An 18,891-nucleotide genomic window follows, 5' to 3' on the forward strand; every position below is an offset into this window, starting at 1 on the left:
TGTATTGAAGGAGAGTAAGAGTTGTATTTAAAACCCTGTAATAACCCATATAAACAGCGGAACAAGTAATAGGTTTATTCCATGCTGAAAAAAAGAAGAAAGAAAACAACGTTTCGGCCGTGGAGCCTTCTTCAGGTGTAAGCACCTCAATCTGAGATTCAGGTTTAAGTGATGCAAAGGACCTCCATCTTTTCCATGTGCACAAAGCTAGGGTCCCGATAGACATTGTGTGGTATTTCCTGATGCTGATGAGCTGGTGTACAGCTCTGTAACATCTATAATCGGTCGCGACTACACAAAAGCCAAGGTAAAGCATTAAGTCTACTGATATAACATACTGAATGGTCACTCTTGAGCTTGCCAGCATGGACTCCAGCTAATCCACAACCCACGGCCAGAAAACTGGGCAGGAAACGGATGGGTGAATGGTATGTACTGACCATAAGAACAGGTAAAGGTTTTTTCCCTGCTGAAAAGAAGAGATTTTTTCAGCTCCGTGGCAGAAATGTTGTGTCCCTTTTCTTCTCTTTTCAGCAGGGAATAAACCTTTACCTGTTCCTTTGGAGCCCACGCATGGTGATACAGCTCCTTACTTGAACTAACCATAGTTTACAGGCCAAGAAAAACTTGCCCATCATTAGGACAGGCATTATCTATTTTTTTTTTAAATAACCAAAACAACATTTAACTTAAGCAGTCTTTGAAATCGATCAAATCAAATCAAAACCTTTTCTTTATTAAGCTGATATGAATGTCAGGAATTTCACAATGCTTAGAAAACTAATCCAAAATGTTTCCAGGCTACCCTGTGGAGTTCTGCATCCGTTCTTGAGTTTGATTCGCAAATGTATCGATCAATTGATTGAAATAAGATAATAAACCTGGACTTTTTCAGGAAATGTGCATCCTACACACTTCCTCTAGTTAATAACAAGCGAACAAGGGTGCTTGAAATCGGTGCCTTCGTGGCACAGGATGAGGACAAAGCCATTTCTGCTGTCGCTGTAGTATTAATTCCCTCACTCGTGGAAACACTTCAGAGTCCGTCAGTCAGACAGAAAGACGGTTCCTCCTCTTCCTTTGCGTCCAGGGAGCAAAGTACAGTATCGGAGGCCAGACGCTCCTTGTACTGTGAGAGGGAAGGTCTGATCTCAGCAGGCGGACTGAAGGAGAGGAGTGTCTCTGCCCATTTCACCGCCGTTTCCACTCGGCTGAATGGAGATGGTCTAAAGCGCCGTCAGCATCATGGACTTCAACGTAAAAAGACTGGCGGCAGACGCCGGCACTTTTCTGAGCCGAGCGGTGCAGGTAAAGCGCACATGTGTCACGGCTGGAACGTGGCAGCTGAAATTAATAGAGAAGTTTCTTGATGTACTGTCTCTGTTTCCGGACCCTGTGCCGCGCCTCTGTCCCCGGTGTGGCGCCGCGGGAAAGCCCGGTGCTCCGCCGGGCCTGCTGGGACCCTCGGAGCGCAGTCACAGGGCCTTTGGGCGTTGGTTTAACGGGTTTATTTTAACAATTGGTTATGTTTTATATATTTTTTTAGCGGTCGAGGTTTGAAAACTTGTCATGTGACCAATTTTTGAGTCGGAAAAAATCCTCTTTCTAAATCTTGAGTTCGGGATCGAAAGCCGATGAAGTCGGCTGTGCTGAGAGACAGCGGCTAGAAAACACCCCGGCTGTCCCCGGGGTCAGAGGAGTCAGGCGCCCCTGATTTTTCACTGTTTACTGCAAATATGTTAATGACGGGGAAAGGAAACTGAATATAGCATTGCGAAACTAAAACCCATAAATTCACACCACTGCCTCTGTCCTCTTCATTTACTGTACACAATGTGCACTGTAACGGTGTTACACATTGTTTACCTACTGTAGGTTCGGTACTCATGTATACAGTGTTAGTACAGTGACATTTAGAGGTTTATTTTCAGTGGGCTTCGAAAACTGTTGCGCTAGTTTTGAGGTTAGCTGTAAAGGAGGGGTTTTTCAACTACTGCAAGTGAGACAGATGTGTGGAAAAAAAGGATGTGATTTAAGTTATCTGAGAAAAATATCAATTAACATAGCAGACAAACATGAACATATTGTTATAAACTTTATTAACATAAAGTCACTTCCACAAAATTTCATTGCAGGGTTGTTTTAAAGGATGGGTAATCCAGAATATGTAGGGGGAAACTGGTTAGAAACCAAAGATTTCTAACCAGTAGTTTATATGTATTGGAGTTTTGAACGCTTTGTTCAGTTTCTGCATTCAAAGGGAAAGTGTATGTCTGTGAGCCGGTAACAGCAGTGATGATATGATTTTTCCTGTAATTCCCGGTGTAGTTTACGGAGGAGAAGCTGGGCCAGGCCGAGAAGACGGAATTGGATGCTCATCTGGAGAATCTTCTGACCCGAGCAGAATGCACAAAACACTGGACAGAGAAGATCATGAAACAGACTGAGGTTCTGCTGCAGCCAAACCCTAGTAAGATGTTTTGCTTTGTATTAAGTCAACTTAATCAGCAAAACTTTTAGAGCTCCCTTCCAAACCTTCAGGACTGTGGCTCTCCATTCACGGGAAGGATGGTCATCACTCCAGACTGGCTCCCAAATCAGGGGTTGCAAGAAGGGTTTAAGAAGCCCGTGCAACATGGCAGCTCTGACCGCTGATGCAGTTTGGAGGCTAGTCACGGTATTATTCAGACACCCTGCGGTAACACACTGCCTACATAGAGCTTTCTGGACAGAATATTGAGTTTGAACAATTCACTGCAAAACCAATGGAGAAAATCCCTGACTCTCTCATGATCTCAGGGAAATGCGTAGCCTGAAAGATACAACTTTAAAAGAGGTTACAGTTGTCCTCCCCCGCCAAAGCAGCCGTTCATCCTTCTCAGCCCAGTTGTGCTCTCCCCTGTCAGGACAGAGAGCCCAGAATACCAGAGGCAGGTGACAGAGCAATTTCAGTTCTCCTGCCACACGGCTGAGCTAACTTTGCCATAAGTGTAACACCTAGGCTTTAAGACACTAAGTACACTTGCTTCTAAATCAGGGGTTGCACAGATGAAGACCACTGTATTTCTTGTCCATGTCTTCACCCCTCTGTTTACACAGAGTGTGACGCTACAGCGTTACATCAGAACGTTAGGAAGAACACGGGCGACGAAGGCAAGGCAATCAGAAATCAGCCAGCACTGATGTTGCCACACTGAACAAAATGCAGAAATAGTCCAGTACGCAGTTGCACACAATGCCCTTTCATATCGATCAAATGCATTTCAAGGTCTGTCGAGACAAAATTATGAGAAAACGAATGACTCAGGATAAGGTTGGTGTTGAGGTTCATTTAAAGACTTTGAAAAGACCAGTTTGGTAAATAATTGATTAGTCTAAGTCACTGGTCGTGTGCTTTGCAGGGGTTAATAATGAAGGGTGAAAAAAGACGTGTTTTACTGCTGGGGTGACCTTTTTGTAGTCAATACTAATACGGGACACATGACACTCACACAGTATGTCTTTAAATCGTCTTGCCCTTTGTATTCTGAATAACCTGCTACTTCTTGACTCAGATTATGAGTTATTGACCTAGAACAGTTGTAAAAATAACGTTAGATTTCATCAGATGCTATTTTCGATTTTAATTCGCCCATCCTGTTTTTGTCTGTGTGCTACAGTCTTAGCACTAGACATGATAATATTTTTTCTTCAGTGACATCATTGCTCTTCCGTGGGCTTCACTGGGATGTGGCTGGAGAATGGTGTTCCTGGGGGAGGTGGGAATATGAATTCTCGGGAGCATTTTGAGCTGTGTCTGAGTCACACCGGCTTGGGAGCACTCAGTTACAGTATCTCTAGTGGGTCTGTGTGTTAGAGCCTCAGAGTGTGTCACTTGTTGCATGCTGCATTAAACTGTTTCATCTTCAAGCAGATAATAAGATTATTCACAGGAAACACCCATGACTGGAAAAGAAACTAATGGAGTTGATGCTTTTTTTTTCAAAGTTGGGTACTGCAGAACTCATTGTCAGACTTAAAGGGGAACTGCAATGCTATTTTTATATTTTGGGATTGGAAAGAATCGGTACTGATAGGTGCATTTCCAGCCACAAAGAAAGTAAAATGTACACAGTAACGTGTAAAACCTCACATCACAAAATAGATTAAATTTCCAGGTTCACAGCACAATATTGGTATCATTGTCTGCGATTCAGAACGAGGCAACATTGTAAACAGTTTTGCTGACAAATACTACTTGTAAACTCTGCATGCAGATCACGTTGGAACATTTCTGTGGTGAAATGTCAGCTTCGGAACCTTTACTCATTCGCTCGTACATTGTACGACTAGTGAGCAGGAAGGGCATCTTCACATTGCAGAACTCTTGTGCTCGCCCATGGAAAGACCATGGGTTTGTGACAGCATGGCGACTATATAGTACTTTCACAAAGTTCACGGTTTTGTGCTTAATTGGAAATTTGTCAAATTTTATGATAGTGTTAATTATTTTGTCACCGAGATTTAATAACTGGTCTGAGAAATTGGGACTGCTGTTCCCCTTTAAACTTTTATTAATATTCTTTATATTCTGATAAATAACAAGAAACTGTAAACTGTAGTCTGTAAACTGTTGTAAGGTATTAGTGTTGAAAAGATTAGATACAGGATATTACTTGGGGGGTGGTCATGATATTTTAATTTTGTTTTCGGTCTTTCTTATATCATTTAGCTGTAATGATGTAGACTTTACTGCTTGTTTTTTTATGGAGTTATTCCCGTTATGCTCACACTCCCACAGCTCCTTCCTCTGCTGCTTCATAAGTGTGCAGACCCTCAGGATAGCCTGACAGGCCCTAGGGGAAGAGGTTGAAAAGCACTCTTCTGTCCCGCACAAGGACTCTTCCCTTTCTGGAGCTGGTTGTGCTTGTAGCCAAACTACTCACTCCCGGTCCTGAAGCATTAATCTTGCCTGCTCCTCTCTCTTCCTGGCGGGATTTCTCACACTATCAGCCTGTGCTCGACGCTCGACGCTCTCCTCCCCAGTCCTGGAGGGGAACCTCGTGAAATGCCTTGTGACTCCCATTCTGTCCAAATTGAGTTTTCCTGTTTTAATTTGCAGATGTCCGGATAGAGGAATTTTTGTACGAGAAATTGGAGAAGAAAGCCCCAACGCGATTGAACAACCATGAGCAGCTGGGACAGAGCATGATCGAGTCTGGGAATGAGTTTGGGCCTGGCACCGCCTATGGTAGGGTCTTTCCTGATCTAGGTGTTGCTCCTTGTACAGCGTTAATAGGTGATGTAACGAATTTCTGAAATTATCACCTAAGCATGAATGGAAAAGAAGCTAATTTTAGTGAAGTCTGATGGTGCATCACTTCTTATTTTGAGTGTATATTAGTTTATGGTCTTCCTCCCCCACTGATAGCTGGTGTGTGGTGAGCGTTCTGGCGCACTATGGCTGCCGTCGCATCATCCAGGTGGGGCTGCACACTGGTGGTGGTGGAGGGGAGACCCCATTACCTGTAAAAAGCTTTGAGTGGAGTGTCCAGAAAAAGCGCTATATAAGTGTAAGCAATTATTATTATTATTATTATTATTATTATTATTATTATTATTACTACTTGCAGACTTTATATATAGTTCAAGTAGGTAGCTGCGTCAGCATGCATAGGTTGCGAAGGAACAGGTAACAGGTTTATTCTGTGCTGAAAAGAAAAGAAAGGAAACACAACATTTCAGCTGTGAAGCCTTCTTCAGGTGTGAGTACAAAAATTCATTTTTACTGTGTCATATTAAAAAGTAAGATGCATCTTGTGATCACATTAGAGGGCCTTTATATATACACTTGCAGTAGCTTTAAACTGCTTTGCTCTGTGAACATGTTCTGTGATTTGTTGTGCATGAAGCCACTTTGTAACCTTCGCTGTGGTTGCAACTAACCGCTGTAATTAAGTCTCTGCAGCAGCTGTGCTAGGTGTTTTTGCGTACAAGGAAATTGCATTACGCTGACAGATTCCGTACGCTAAGGAAAACAATCTCTTCATTCCCTCTAGTGTCAGGGATGAAGATCCAGTGGGAGAAAAATAGAAAAACATCTTCCTTTTCTTTTTACTGCAGGAAATGCTCTTATCAAGTGTGGAGAGACCCAGAAGCAGATTGGCAGTGCGGAGAGGGAGTTCATACAGAGCTCGGCCATTAACTTTCTTACCCCATTCAGAAATTTCCTGGAGGGGGATTTCAAAACCATTTCAGTAAGTTGAGGATATGCTTCCAGTCTGTGCTGCAGGCAGACATTTTGTCTCATCTTAGTGTGTAGGAACTTCTCTAAAAATGCTGAAAGTCCCTCTAATGTGACGACAGCCAGACCAACAGTTTTTTTTCTAATTCATGTTTACCGACTCATATTAAAAAGTAAGATGCATCTTGTCATCACATTAGAGGGACTTTTAGCATTTTTAGAGAAGTCCCTCCACATGTAAGAAGAGACAAAATGCATCTATTATAGGTAATTTAAATATGTTAGCCTAATTATAGTAACATGCAGTTTCAAAAATTAGATTGAAATGTGCAGATAATGGTATTGAAAGCAAACTGTAATCTAGTTTTCCAATATAAATACAAAATGTGTGCACACTAAAGGCAAACTATAAATTGTCTATTATGCAGCATATAAAAAAAGAGAACGTAATTTTACAATCATCATAGTTTCATACTAGACTGTATTTTTACTGCATCCTTTTTTGGGGATTTCTGCTTGAGACCACTGGGTTTACAGCCGATTATATTTGTTTAATTTCTTATATGGCTTTTTATGGCTCCTGACTTCTTTTGTGGCACAGAATGTAATTTTCACATCAGATATCCTTTGGTCAAATGTGACCAGAATCAAAATGCTGCTGGCTTATTAGTCCAGAACACTGCTGTGATTCACAAAACTTTTGATAGGAAAGCACCACAGTTTTTGTGCTGTACTGAATCTACCATTTGCTCATTTATGGGTATCTCCATGGTTGGCTGTTTGTCCCAACTGTACTCTCAGTTGCAGTATTTTTAGACCTGTTTCGTTGCATGCTGGGTAAATTTGGAAGCCTGCTGGAAGTCGCACCTGTTCGGCTACAGTCAGAGGCTGGTGGGTGGTGGTGTGTATAAAGTGTGGATTGGGTTTGCGCGTGATCTTAGCTACTTCGTCATAGTAGCCTACGTAACGTTGATCGAGTTTGAGCAAAACCTGGTCTGTGGCTGATTGTGGGATGTGGGGTAACTGAGGTCGGTGCTACAGTAGTCGCTCGGGCCTTGAGATGCCAACCACAGGGAGGCTGTGGGTCTGATCCCCCTCCACAGGTACTGTACCCTTGAGCAGGATCTTCACCCCGACTAGCCCAGCTGGCCAGCTCCCCAGGGCCAGCGCTGCAGGAAGTGACCCTGCGGTGACCCGCTATCACACCCAGGGCTTGTGCACTCTCGATCCTCGCGAGACCCCGGTGGGCTCCACTTCTGTTGGGGATGGCAGGGTGGACGTCAGGTCTTGGGCCGTGACAGGAGGGCTTTGCTTTGGGGAGGTCTGTCAAGGTGGAGTCCTGCGCCGGCTCTGGCCGTGAATTGTATCCGTCCTTTTCCCCCAGAAGGAGCGGAAGTTGCTGCAGAACAAGCGCCTGGACCTGGACGCAGCGAAGGCGAGGCTGAAGAAGGCGCGGGTGGCAGAGGCCAGGGCAGCAGTAAGCGTCCTTGTTTCGTGAGCCCGGAGTCCACGAGCCTGTGTTTCACACGCTGGAGTTGTTACACCCTGGTGGGAGGAGTATTGAATCATTGGACAAACAGTTGTTGGTCTATTTTAAAATAAATCTCCAGGACCAGCAGCTATCCAAGTGGCTGACATCTTTCCTGTACTGCTGAGACGTGCTCAGAGATTTTTCAGTTGTACAGCAAATTCCTAATTTCTTTCTTCATTTTTCCATATTATAATTAACATAGCATGTGGCTACAGTGGGATGGGCTTCTGTGGTTCCCAGAATTTTTTGAGGTCAGTTGGTTGCAGTTGGTTGTCTGTGAAAGTGCAAAAATGCAGCTTGTGCAAGTGAGCGTATTACACACCATGGGATGCAAGTGCCAGAGAAGTTCATATAATTTACTTAATTTCAGTCGGTTTGCATTCCAGGGTCTTAATCATATAGTAAAACACGTGAAGCATTAAGAGAAGTTGGCATTCATTGCATACTCCTAACATAACAAGAATTATCTTCCACTCCTTTTCTTAAATTAAACCAAATGCAGGTGTCAGGCCTGTATGTTGTGTGAAATGCTGAAGATTTGCTTGATTTTATTTAAAACGCCTTCAAAGATCTTGCTTGTGTGGCTGCAGAATTAAAAATCTTTCTTGTTTTCTTGTCATCTTCATGTGCTTCGATGTGCTTTAGCAACTAAACTCTTCCTCTCCGGTGGGCGATAACCCAATGGTAAATTTCTCTTACATGCTCAACTTCCTGCATGTCAGGTGGCTAAAGGTTTGTTGGCTTCGTTCAGAGACTCTTTACCCTTCAGATGACATGCTTTCTCTTGCAGTTGCCAAGGGCTCAGTAATTTGGGAAAAACAGAGTGTTTCCATGATTCCCCGGTCACTGGGCAATTACCAGCCGGGCACGATTGATCAGATTCCATAACCTTCACTGCAAGCACATAAAAACAACTGGGCCCGCTGTGGGTCTTATTTTTACCCAGGTCCTGAGTGTCTCTCTGTCAGCCGGTGTCTGGATGGGGCTCTGTAGATTACACTCTGTCTTTCCACCTTTAGGCAGTTTGCCAAAATAAAGGCATTTTAATCGCTTAATTATGTCAGTAATTTAAAATTTGAATTAAAATATGTTATTAAGATTAGTTCTGCTCAGATAATCACTAGTCTTTTCATAATGACTGTGAGAGAAGGCATGGTGACGTTTCTGTGTTTGATGTGTAGATGTTTGAACGTTGTGGGAATGAAGTGAGATCCGAGAAGCATGGGGGGGTTTGTAGGAGTGTTTCTCCGAATGCGGTTCGTCCTCCAGATGGTACCGGAATGTTTTTTCCATTTCAACCATCCTGGTTGTCTGTACATGAAATCTGCAACCTGGATACCAAGCTGCATTTCATGGCATCATAAAACATCACATTTACTCAGTTCCTTTCCATTATATGACAGAAGATGAGTAGCCAAATGATTTGGTTCCCCCGAAATGCTATTTTAAATTGCTAAATACATGGGTACACTTCAAAATGTCATCATTTGCTCAGATGCTGGGTTCCTAATTTTCAGTTTAAGTTGCCAAAGGTCTGAGAAATGTTCTAAACTCTCTGCAGTGAGCAACCCCGTAGTGCAGATTGTTTGGGTTGAGCGCATTGAGGTCACTTCAGGCTTTTATTTTTCCCTGGTGGGTGAACCATGTTTCATTTTGCCACATCTCATTCATTTCCAGTGCAGTGGGCAGTTTACCCAGTGTGCCCACAGGGAAAGTGGGGAACTTTTATTTTATGATTTTATTTTACCCTTCCAGTGAATCCAGCCTGAGAGTGTCTTCCAGCCTTATCACTTTTAGATCTGCATGAACAGGTGGTTAATCTAAGGTTCACATGTCACCTAGCTTCCTGACCTTTTCAACTCAAGGGCTGTTTAAGTATGTGTCACAACGGTCACCTTTATCAGTGCTTTTGCATTCTAAAATAGGGTTTAACTTGATAGTTTGTTAAAATACTATTTTTGAAACCCAGAAACTTGTTGATTTCGTTAGCACAAATCACCAAAGGGCCGAAATATAGTTTCAGTGCAATGAGTCCTTTATCTTTAATTGCTGCAGGCCCCCTGGTGAGCTGCCCACCGGGAGAGGATCGCTGCTGTAAAGGACAGAGCTGCTGTCTTTCTTTAAATCCACCCAAAAATTGCATGGTCACTTTGTGGACCGGCAGCCCTTTGCATTCAGTGCTGGAGTGTGTTTGTTTCTGTGAGGTGCTTGTTCCGTCTGTAGGCTTATCCTGGAGTCCTGTTTAGCTGTGCTGTACTGATGGACAGTTTCTATTCTGGGTGCTTTGTAAAGGGGGATAAAAATCACTTAGTGTTGCATATCTTCACCTGTGTTTTACCCTAAATACCTTGTCATTGTTTTAAATGCTTACCAGCTGTGGGTGGAGGAAGTGACAAAGGTAAGTTGATGCTTTGCCAGTCAGGGGTGTTTTTTTGGTTTTTCTGCAGCATTTGATGTGTGCTTCTTCTGACCTTTTCCTTGAGCACGGCTGTTGGGATGAGTGTCCTGCAGCACCTCTCTCGCAGTGCCAACCAACCGCTGGAACAGCTGGCAGCTCATCGCTGCAGCTTTCGTTTTTTGATTGATCCTTTTGCTTATTTGTTTCTGTTTCTGTTTTGTTGCTTGTTTGCTGTATCTCTTATCACATGGGCCTTGTGATTCCTTTGAACAGTACCCTGTAGAAATGTTGCTGGTACTTCAGTTAGGCCTTTTCACTTTGTGCCGTTTTATGCTCAGTGCCAGTATTGAAAACCAGGCAGTGAGATGCATGGGGATACAGAAAGGGGTCTTGTTGAGTGTGACAAACCCGTGAGTGTGGCTGATTTTTAATGCTGTAGCCCCTGGAAGCCCTTGTGCGAGGAGAGCTTTCTGGTGTGGTTGGAGGCGGCCGGTGTGACTGTGTCTCTCTGTCTGACAGGCGGAGCAGGAGCTCAGGATAACGCAGAGCGAGTTCGACCGCCAGGCTGAGATCACCAGGCTCCTGCTGGAGGGCATCAGCAGCACCCACGTACGTCGCAGGGCCCGTCCTGATCCCAGGAACATGCCCTCGAGCACATCTCCCATCGTCAAAGACGCACTTGAGAGTAGCAAGATTTCTGGAGCAGCTGCCCTTAGGCCGTAGTTCTGCATGAGACTGCTGTCCCAGCCAGTAAGGCAGCTTGAGAGCTGCTGGGTCACAGATCCACATGTCTCTCTGGTGACAGGAAGGGCAGCACCCGTGTGACCATGGGACAGCAGCTGAAACTCCTGTACAGTGGAGTGCAGCAAAGGGCTGTTCCTTTAGAACGTCTTCAGGCCCTCATCCTTCTCTCTGGGGTTAGTTCAGTTCTGCTGACTCGTTTGCCACAGAGGCTTGGAGGGTCTTTTCGAACATGTATACACCCCTGTACACCCTATAAGGCCAGTTCTTCTGAGAACATGTACTGGAAAACAATTGCATTGGCTAATTTGCTAGTCTGCTCTAACGCTGGTTTAGCGGGGGGCAGGGTCTCCCCTCGTGTGCTTGTCCAGCCGCCCGCTCGTGGTCTCGGTGGCTCGAGTGGTGCTCCTTACCTCACTGGTCCTGTTTGCTGCTGCAGGCGCACCACCTCCGCTGCCTGAATGACCTCGTCGAAGCGCAGACCACCTACTACGCACAGTGCTACCAGTACATGGTGGACCTGCAGAAGCAGCTCGGGAGGTACGGTGCACGTCTTTTAGTACGGGTTTTAGTTCAGCCATTGCAATTAAAGCAAACTAACAAGGAAGGAATATGGATTTGTGGTAACTAGAATAAATAATGAGGCAGGATTTCAGTTTAACTTTCAAGAACCAGCAGTTTCATTTGGTGTACCTTTAGCTCAGGGACACCAAATCAAGTGGTTAATTTATCTGCAGTAATTATTAGCAAAACCACTTAATAGCCCTTGTGGTGCTTTAAGCTGAAAAATGAGCTACACTTGTCATGTTATGTATTTATAAGCATTTCATTTAATGCTTTGTTATTCAGTCTTTAGACACGTCAGGAAAGACTGTTTATGAAGGGTCATGCTATAGCTTCTCAGAGACGATAAAGAAACCTGTTGCAGCCTTCAAATAAAGTCAGCTGTTATAATGCATCTTAGGATACAGCCCATTATCAGCAATTCAGTTATATTTTTATAATTTTCTGTTCTTTCCCTATAGATAGAAATATTTATTAATATTGATTTGATCTTTCTCTCATTTTAACAGTTGAACATTTGGGTTTCTTGGGGGGAGCACTGCAGTTAACTGGGTGAAAGACCATTTTATTAGCCCTGTGTTTTACTGTATGGAAGACTGCTTTATTAGCCTAATGTTTAAATGACTAAAATGGTACAGTTGGCTTTAGTGCCATTCAGTTTGCATAGACGTAGAATCGGCATTAAAGTTGATTAATGAGGAGTTGCATGATTTTGTGTGCCTGTTAACGTTGGTGAATTGTGTTAAAACACTCTGCCCGCGAATGGCTTAAGAACATCGTCATGTGCAAGACAGCAGGCCCTGCTGCTCCTGGCAGCAGTGTGATTCCTGGGCTCCTGGCCCTTCGCCCCTGCCTGCTGAGGAAACTCTTGGCTTCCTGTGCTGAGCTGATTCCCGCAGCGCCAGCACTGTGGCCTGCAGTTCTGAGACTCGAGTTTTAACACTGAAAATCCCTTGGGGACCTGCAGTTCCCCCTGCTGGCGTGTCCGTCCGCAGCTCAACATCATCATGCTAGGTTGTGTAATATAGATCTTCGCAATCCATCTTTGTCCCTGATTTCCAGGTTCTGGCATTTAGATTTGGTTGCGTGACACCCCATTAACCACATTTTGAGCTGATCCAATTTAATTAAAATCACAAAATTCTGTACGTTTGAGAAACAGGGATAGGGACTTCATGGAGTGTTTCGGACATGGTGCTGACAAACGGCATTGATTGCTCACCCCCAGACTTGTTTGGTTGCACGTCACGTCATTCCACTGCTTAACACAGTTAGCCTCCAGTTTCTTTACTGTTTTATCTTTTTGCTTTTGAGGGTAGCTAAGGTAAGCTGACAAATACTGCTTCAGAATAAAATAATCCTGTTCAGTTTTCAAATCACAGGTGGGCATTTAAAATTGTATCGATTGGATTTAAAGTAGAAATACTTGGGGAGCATTGAATATTTTTCTTGTAATTAGCGCATATCATAAACGCATTAACTGCTGCTTAAGGGTAAACAGGCAGTTGAAGATTCGAGGGGAGAAACCACTCACAAACCTGCTGAGGTATAAAAGTACAATCGGCTGTGCCTTCGTGGATGCTCTGAGCAGAGCTGTACGCGCTTGTCGAGTCTCCGGTGTGCTCTTGTGTCCCCGCAGCTTTCCATCCACGTTTTCCTCCAACAACAACCAGTCCTCCTCCGGCTCGGCGCCCGGCGTCTCCGTGCCCACGCTCCCCGTCTCCCTGCCGGCCCCGGGCCTGGCGCCGGCCGGCCCGCTCGGCTCCTCGGGCTTCATGGAGCTGCAGGCCTGCAGCGGCAGCAGGAGGGCGCGCGTGCTGTACGACTACGACGCCGCGGGCAGCAGCGAGCTGTCCCTGCTGGCTGACGAGGTGGGTCGCGCCGGTCAGGGCGCTGCTGGTAAAGGGCCATGATCGAGCCGCACAAACTGGTCATTGGGAACTGCATCTCGCGGTCCGATGTCTGGCTTTTAGTTACTTATAGTTGAAAATGAAACCTCGCACTTGGAATGGAAATTTACACAGGTCCATATCTTATAATTGCATTTTACGCTTCAGTAGTTTTTGAATAGCAGGTTTATTTAATTTCCATCTCATATTTCTTTCAGCACTAGGCTCCTGTGCCACTGGTAAAAAAAAAATGATTTGAAGATTAAAATGCAAGACAGAGTCAAGCAAAGCTATACTACATAAGATAAATAAATATCGGCAATTATAACCAGGAAATATAGGACAGTAAATTACAACTATCGAGACAGATCGCTACAGTTAGCATTATTTTATATTAAAGATGTTTAAATATTTCCTGTTGGTTTCAAATCCAAGAGGAGCCGGGCGATGCCAGCGCCAGGCTGGGCTGTGTGCAGTCTGCTTGTTTGCAGGGCAGGGAGTCCGATCCCGTGAGCCGACAGTGACTGACGGGCTCGGGCTGGCCGTGTCTTTCAGGTCATCACGGTGTCCAGCGTCCCGGGAATGGACTCGGACTGGCTCATGGGCGAGAGGGGGAACCAGAAGGGCAAAGTGCCTATTACCTACCTGGAGCTGTTGAACTGAGCTTCTGCGCGGGACAGGGGGGCCTACTTACAGCTGTGATTTCATATTTATATGCATTTAACTTTATATGAAGCAATTTTAAATGTCTTCCATTCTTCCATGTCTTAGCGATGTTACAGCAGCCAGCGCCGAAGACTGTGGGTTCTCTGGCAGAGAGCTGCAATAATAAATATCGCAGACCAGAATAACTTCCAGAATTCCATTCAGGGCTTCCGATGTATGTGTGCCAATGAGACTTTTCCATTTTTTTTTTTACTGAGCTCTTCACTAACTGCGAAAGTCTGCCTTTCTGTGCTTTAGTGCTTTAAATAAATGTATTATTGTCAAGTGTTCTTTTTGCTTATGTTATTCAATATAAATACTTTGCTTATAAAAAAAAGAGCCAACTTGGGCTCTTGAGTGGTAGAGTGACCCAGTCCATAAAGGTGTTCAAGTGCAGATGGAGCTCTGTGATCCCGGTGTCATGGGTTCGAGAAGAGCAGGATTCTCCACTGGCTGGGGGGGTCAGGCTCTGCTTGCTGTGGAACAGTGACCCCTTGTGGCTGACTGGGGAGGTGCAGGTCTTGTGCTGTCAGTGAGGGTCACACCTGTCCTGCAGTCGGTGTGGAAGGATGGACAGCTCGATGGATCCCGTCCTCACTTCCTCCTGCCAGGGGAGCTCCACTGTGCGCCGGGACGAAAGGAAGCATCGGATGTTCCAGATAGGTGGCTTTAAAACAACCGTTTGAATGTTGACTAACGTTTTTTCCTTTTTACTTCACCACATGTTAAGTGATTATACATTTCTTGTTAATGAGTTACTTCTCTGGTCCTTTCTGGTGCAGCAAAGGTAGCATCGGTTGACATTTTTCCAGAAGGAAATCTTCGCTGTGCAGTATGGTGAAAGTCTACACCCAGATTGTCATTGAGAAGCCTTAAAAAAGCCTTAGACATTTGTCAGTGGAATTCATTGGGTAGATGTGTACATGTAAAACCAAAAGATAAAATATAATAAAGGTAACTACTGTATGTCAAGGAACACCTGGCACAGAGTGGAGTGACGTGTTTAAATGTAGTTCATGTTTTATTCATTAACCGGAGTCACTTGTTCCGAGTCAAATGGTTCAAGTAAATGATTCAGACAAGCACAGTTTGTGCTCAGCTGCTATCATAGATTGCTTTCTAGTCTCATACTGAGCAATAGGAATAGGGTTTTGAAGGAAAGCAGCCTTTGAAGCAGTGTTTTATGTTAAAACAGAATTTTACTTGAACAAAACTACGGGTGTGAGGCCAGATAATTTTACAGCTGAGGATCTGGATATTTGTTGGGCACATACAGTGAGCTTGGAAAAGGCAGCACCCACACAACAGATGTTCCACCCTGAATAAAAGATGTCAGGCTCGTCAGTAATGATCATGCCTCTTTAATCTGTGATATATAGTGATTAAACTTCCAATACAAATGCACAGGTCATTTCTGTTTATACAAAAAAACAAGGGTTGATGAAAATTGTTGAATTTTGCAGAGCTAGCTGTTGTTTTTTTTCAGAATTGGGTGAAAATTGTCTCAGCTGTGGGATGTATAATCTGCAATAAGGAAGTAAGAAGAATGATTTTGTGAAATATCTCCTTTATTTTAGATAGTCTAGTTTTATTTAATCCTTTTGGTTTTATGAAGAAATGCATTCTGATTAGAATTATATGAAGAACTCTTCCTGTTGGTCAGTAATTTCAGAGCTGTCTGTGTTGGTTACCAAGGGCTCTGAGCAGTGTGGTCTGATTCAGGCTAGGCTGTAATGGTCATCTACCACCTGGGTCCCTCAGCGCTCCAGCCCTGAGAACCTCTGGCTGCTCTTTGCCAGCAGCGGAAGTTTTAATGCAGTTAAGTTTTCATTGTCGGATATTTCAGGCCAAATAAAATCCACACAGAGAGAAAAATCTTTGCAGGACGAGAAGGACCTTCTGAGGATAGGTGCACCTAATCAGTCAAGGGGAAAGGGAGTATGTTTGGTGAAGTGAAATACACTCTGAGAATCTCCTTCCTGGCCGACCTGCTGGGCCCTCACATGGAGACGCGGATGTACACAAGCAGGAGCTCTGCCGCTGAGCGGGGGGGTCTCGCCGTCACACGGAGGCAGTGCTTTCTCTCTGGGACCGGGCTGTGCTGGAAACAAGGTCCAGAAAAATGATAGATGCTGTCAGGCACCACTGATACACTCATGGCAAACATCAATTTAAAAGGTGCTGATATTCTGTAACGTAACACATGTGCAACAAGAACACCACGGTACTGCAGTTGTAGTTCAGTTCAGAGGCTGGAACGAGGTGAACTCTTGACCCTTGACCACGGTCCGTTGTGTTAAGACAACTGTGTTTATTTTGTGGTAGATGCTAGCTACTGGTCTCTTGTTTGTTATGAACACAAATAATAATAAAAATACAGGGTAAGGCCACCTTTCTTTCCAAGAGCTAACAGTTGAGGTTCTATCAGTGAGGACAATTTCACCTCCCACAAAGCTGTCCTGGTTGAGTTTATCCAGGCAGAGCTTCCGATACCCAGCTGAGGTGCCTCCAGTCTGGGGAGACGACAGGTGACTGTGATCTGAGGCCCTCTGTGGCTCCTGAGAACGCAGGGAGCAACAAGGGGCCCCTTTGGCTATCCTGAGTGATGCCTTGCAGGAAGCACATAAATGTTTTCTTTCTTTCCAATAAGCTTACGTCCTCTCCACTGCTCCTTCTTCTTGCCGGTCCACATGGATAGAGATTGTTCTGTTCTCTTATCTCTGATGAGAGCGCTGGGGTTTGGGCTGGAGTGTTGTGATGCTTGCGGAAAAAAAACTGCTACATCTGTGCCTGTGAGTCACTGCCAGTCTGGGCGGCAGGGCTGCTCTCTTCCTGAGCACAGCACAGAGTGATGCTTAAAGATTCTGATCTAATATTTTCAACGCTGCTAATGTGAATCTGCCCCCGAACCGCCACTATAAATAATCCTCCTGTGAGCGACAGGGCTGAGGGAGTCGTCAGTTTGGCCTCTGGGAGGAGGGAAGAGGAGACAGCACACAGACCAAGAGGACCTTGGGAAACAAACTCTGGTTTTCATTCCAAATATCAGAACTTTTTGCTTGGTTTAAGTGAAACATTTTTTTAAAAAAATAATTGTGCAAATGCCTGGGTCATATTCTAATTCCTGTTTTTTCTTCCAGATATTCTTGATGAGCAAACATTTTATTTTAGAAAAGAAAGCAAGTTTGAGTTTTGCAATTCTTTAACTAAATGATAGAGCTTTTAAAACAAAATATATTGCTTAGCTGTAGCAGAAGTTTAATTCCAGGATCGATTTTGTGCTGCTGTGAATATGATGCTATTGTGCATTGAAGCCAGCAGAGGGCAGAATGTCAGTAAGGCAAAAGATGGCAGTAACCAGTCCTGCTGCAGAAAGCATCATACTGCTTTCTGAACTCCTTGACTCAAGTATGCTAGAAATATTATGGTTAATAAAGTTACATGGGGTAAGGAATGTGCATATAATTCTATAGAATAAAGCGACGTTAAATCCCTTTGTTTTGAAAACAAAGATGTGGCCAAACCTTGTCTGCATATTATTAGACTCACAGCTGTACCCTAATGCCCTGCACACAGAGTTACAGCACAGATTGCAATACTACTCCATCACAATTGTTATCAAGGAAGAATAACCTAGAAAAATGTGCTTCACACTTTTTCCTTTGGATTCTGCACTCTGCAGGACCGCCAGCCTGCGGAGATGATATTTACTGTGCTGGCGGCCCTGCAGGTGGAACGAGCTGGTTTTGACTTGTAAAGGGGATTTGTGTTCTGGCCGTAATCTTGCGCACAGCTGTTCTTCTAATTTTCTCTTTCAGTGCACGTTGGCAATGTGGTGTAACGATAAAAGCGCGAGTGATATTTCACATGTCCCTGGCGCTGCACACTTCACCGTGTCCCCAGGTTCCTCTCAGCTGCCGTGATTGTGCCGCGCTCACAAACTCCGCTGTGACAGCGCTGCCATCGCAGGCCTTTGATTTCTGAACACATCTCCAGCTTATCTCTTTTAAAGATCTTTGATGATGATGCGTGCCACAAGACTCTTCCCATTCTTGCTGGGCCTTGAATGTCACTTTTAACCCTTCCACTGTCTAATCAGAAGCTCTTTCCTCCTGGGTAGACTTGAATTGTGTCTTGTCTCACTTCAATTCTTTTCTTTTTGGGTGGGGAGACGAATAAGATATCATGTTCTGAACTGAAACTGACAGCGGTTTTCCGATTCGCTCAGACACAGCTTTCCCCTCCTTCCAGCTGAAACTCCCAGGTTTAATTCCCCAGGAGGGGAGCAGCCAGAGAGAGACCTACAGGCAGTCCCGCCAAGAGGCACAATGCCAGGGCCTGCAGCCCTCCAGCCTGCCGAGCCAGTGAGCTCCATGTTCAGCCTGCCTCTCATTCTCTGCTGTCTCACAGTCAGACCCGAGGACTTGTGTCAGGTGTAACTGAACCAGGCACACCTAGTGATTCCATCACCCTCCCACTGACACCGAGACATCTCCTGCACACTCAGCTTACTTTTTTCTAAAAAACAAAAGCATTCCATAAAACCTCCATAATTTAAGTCTGCCACATGCAAAAATATTCCCATTTGCTTGGTTATTTTCCCCAAACACCCATGGCAAATGTATGTTGGTGGAAATGTTTTAAGAACGTGCCTCAGAGCTGGGTTGTTCAGACAGCAGCAGTCTGTAGGCTGTGCAGAGCTGCCTGTGTGGCGATTTGGTTGCCCACAGGTTCACACTGAAGACATTTCCCCAGACCCAGGGAGGGACCCTGAGCAGCGTCCATGTGCTGCTAGAGCACAGACATTCAGAGTGATTTCTTGAAAGAGCCCAGTGACTCT

At 44.6% G+C, this 18,891-nt stretch overlaps 1 protein-coding gene across 5 annotated transcripts; it reads left to right on the forward strand.

The window, feature by feature from the left end:
* Positions 1-958: 958 nt before the first annotated feature.
* On the forward strand, positions 959-14,336 carry LOC148651696 (endophilin-B1-like). 5 transcript variants are annotated; one of them, XM_088597667.1, is made up of 11 exons: positions 959-1,308; positions 2,329-2,470; positions 5,102-5,230; positions 6,103-6,236; positions 7,611-7,700; positions 8,400-8,486; positions 10,129-10,152; positions 10,672-10,761; positions 11,333-11,433; positions 13,097-13,328; positions 13,902-14,336. In XM_088597667.1, exons 1-11 carry the CDS (start codon positions 1,246-1,248, stop codon positions 14,007-14,009), a joined length of 1,200 nt encoding a protein of 399 aa, XP_088453793.1. In that variant the 5' UTR covers positions 959-1,245; the 3' UTR covers positions 14,010-14,336. The 5 variants fall into 5 exon arrangements, with proteins under 5 accessions (XP_088453793.1, XP_088453792.1, XP_088453794.1 ...); XM_088597666.1 differs by having other exon boundaries at positions 962-1,308; positions 7,608-7,700; XM_088597668.1 differs by having other exon boundaries at positions 963-1,308; positions 7,608-7,700; positions 8,400-8,438.
* The last annotated feature ends 4,555 nt before the right edge of the window (positions 14,337-18,891 follow it).

Source organism: Lepisosteus platostomus, chromosome 11 (assembly GCF_059453375.1).
Source record: "Lepisosteus platostomus isolate fLepPlt1 chromosome 11, fLepPlt1.hap1, whole genome shotgun sequence".
NCBI classification, from domain to species: domain Eukaryota; kingdom Metazoa; phylum Chordata; class Actinopteri; order Semionotiformes; family Lepisosteidae; genus Lepisosteus; species Lepisosteus platostomus.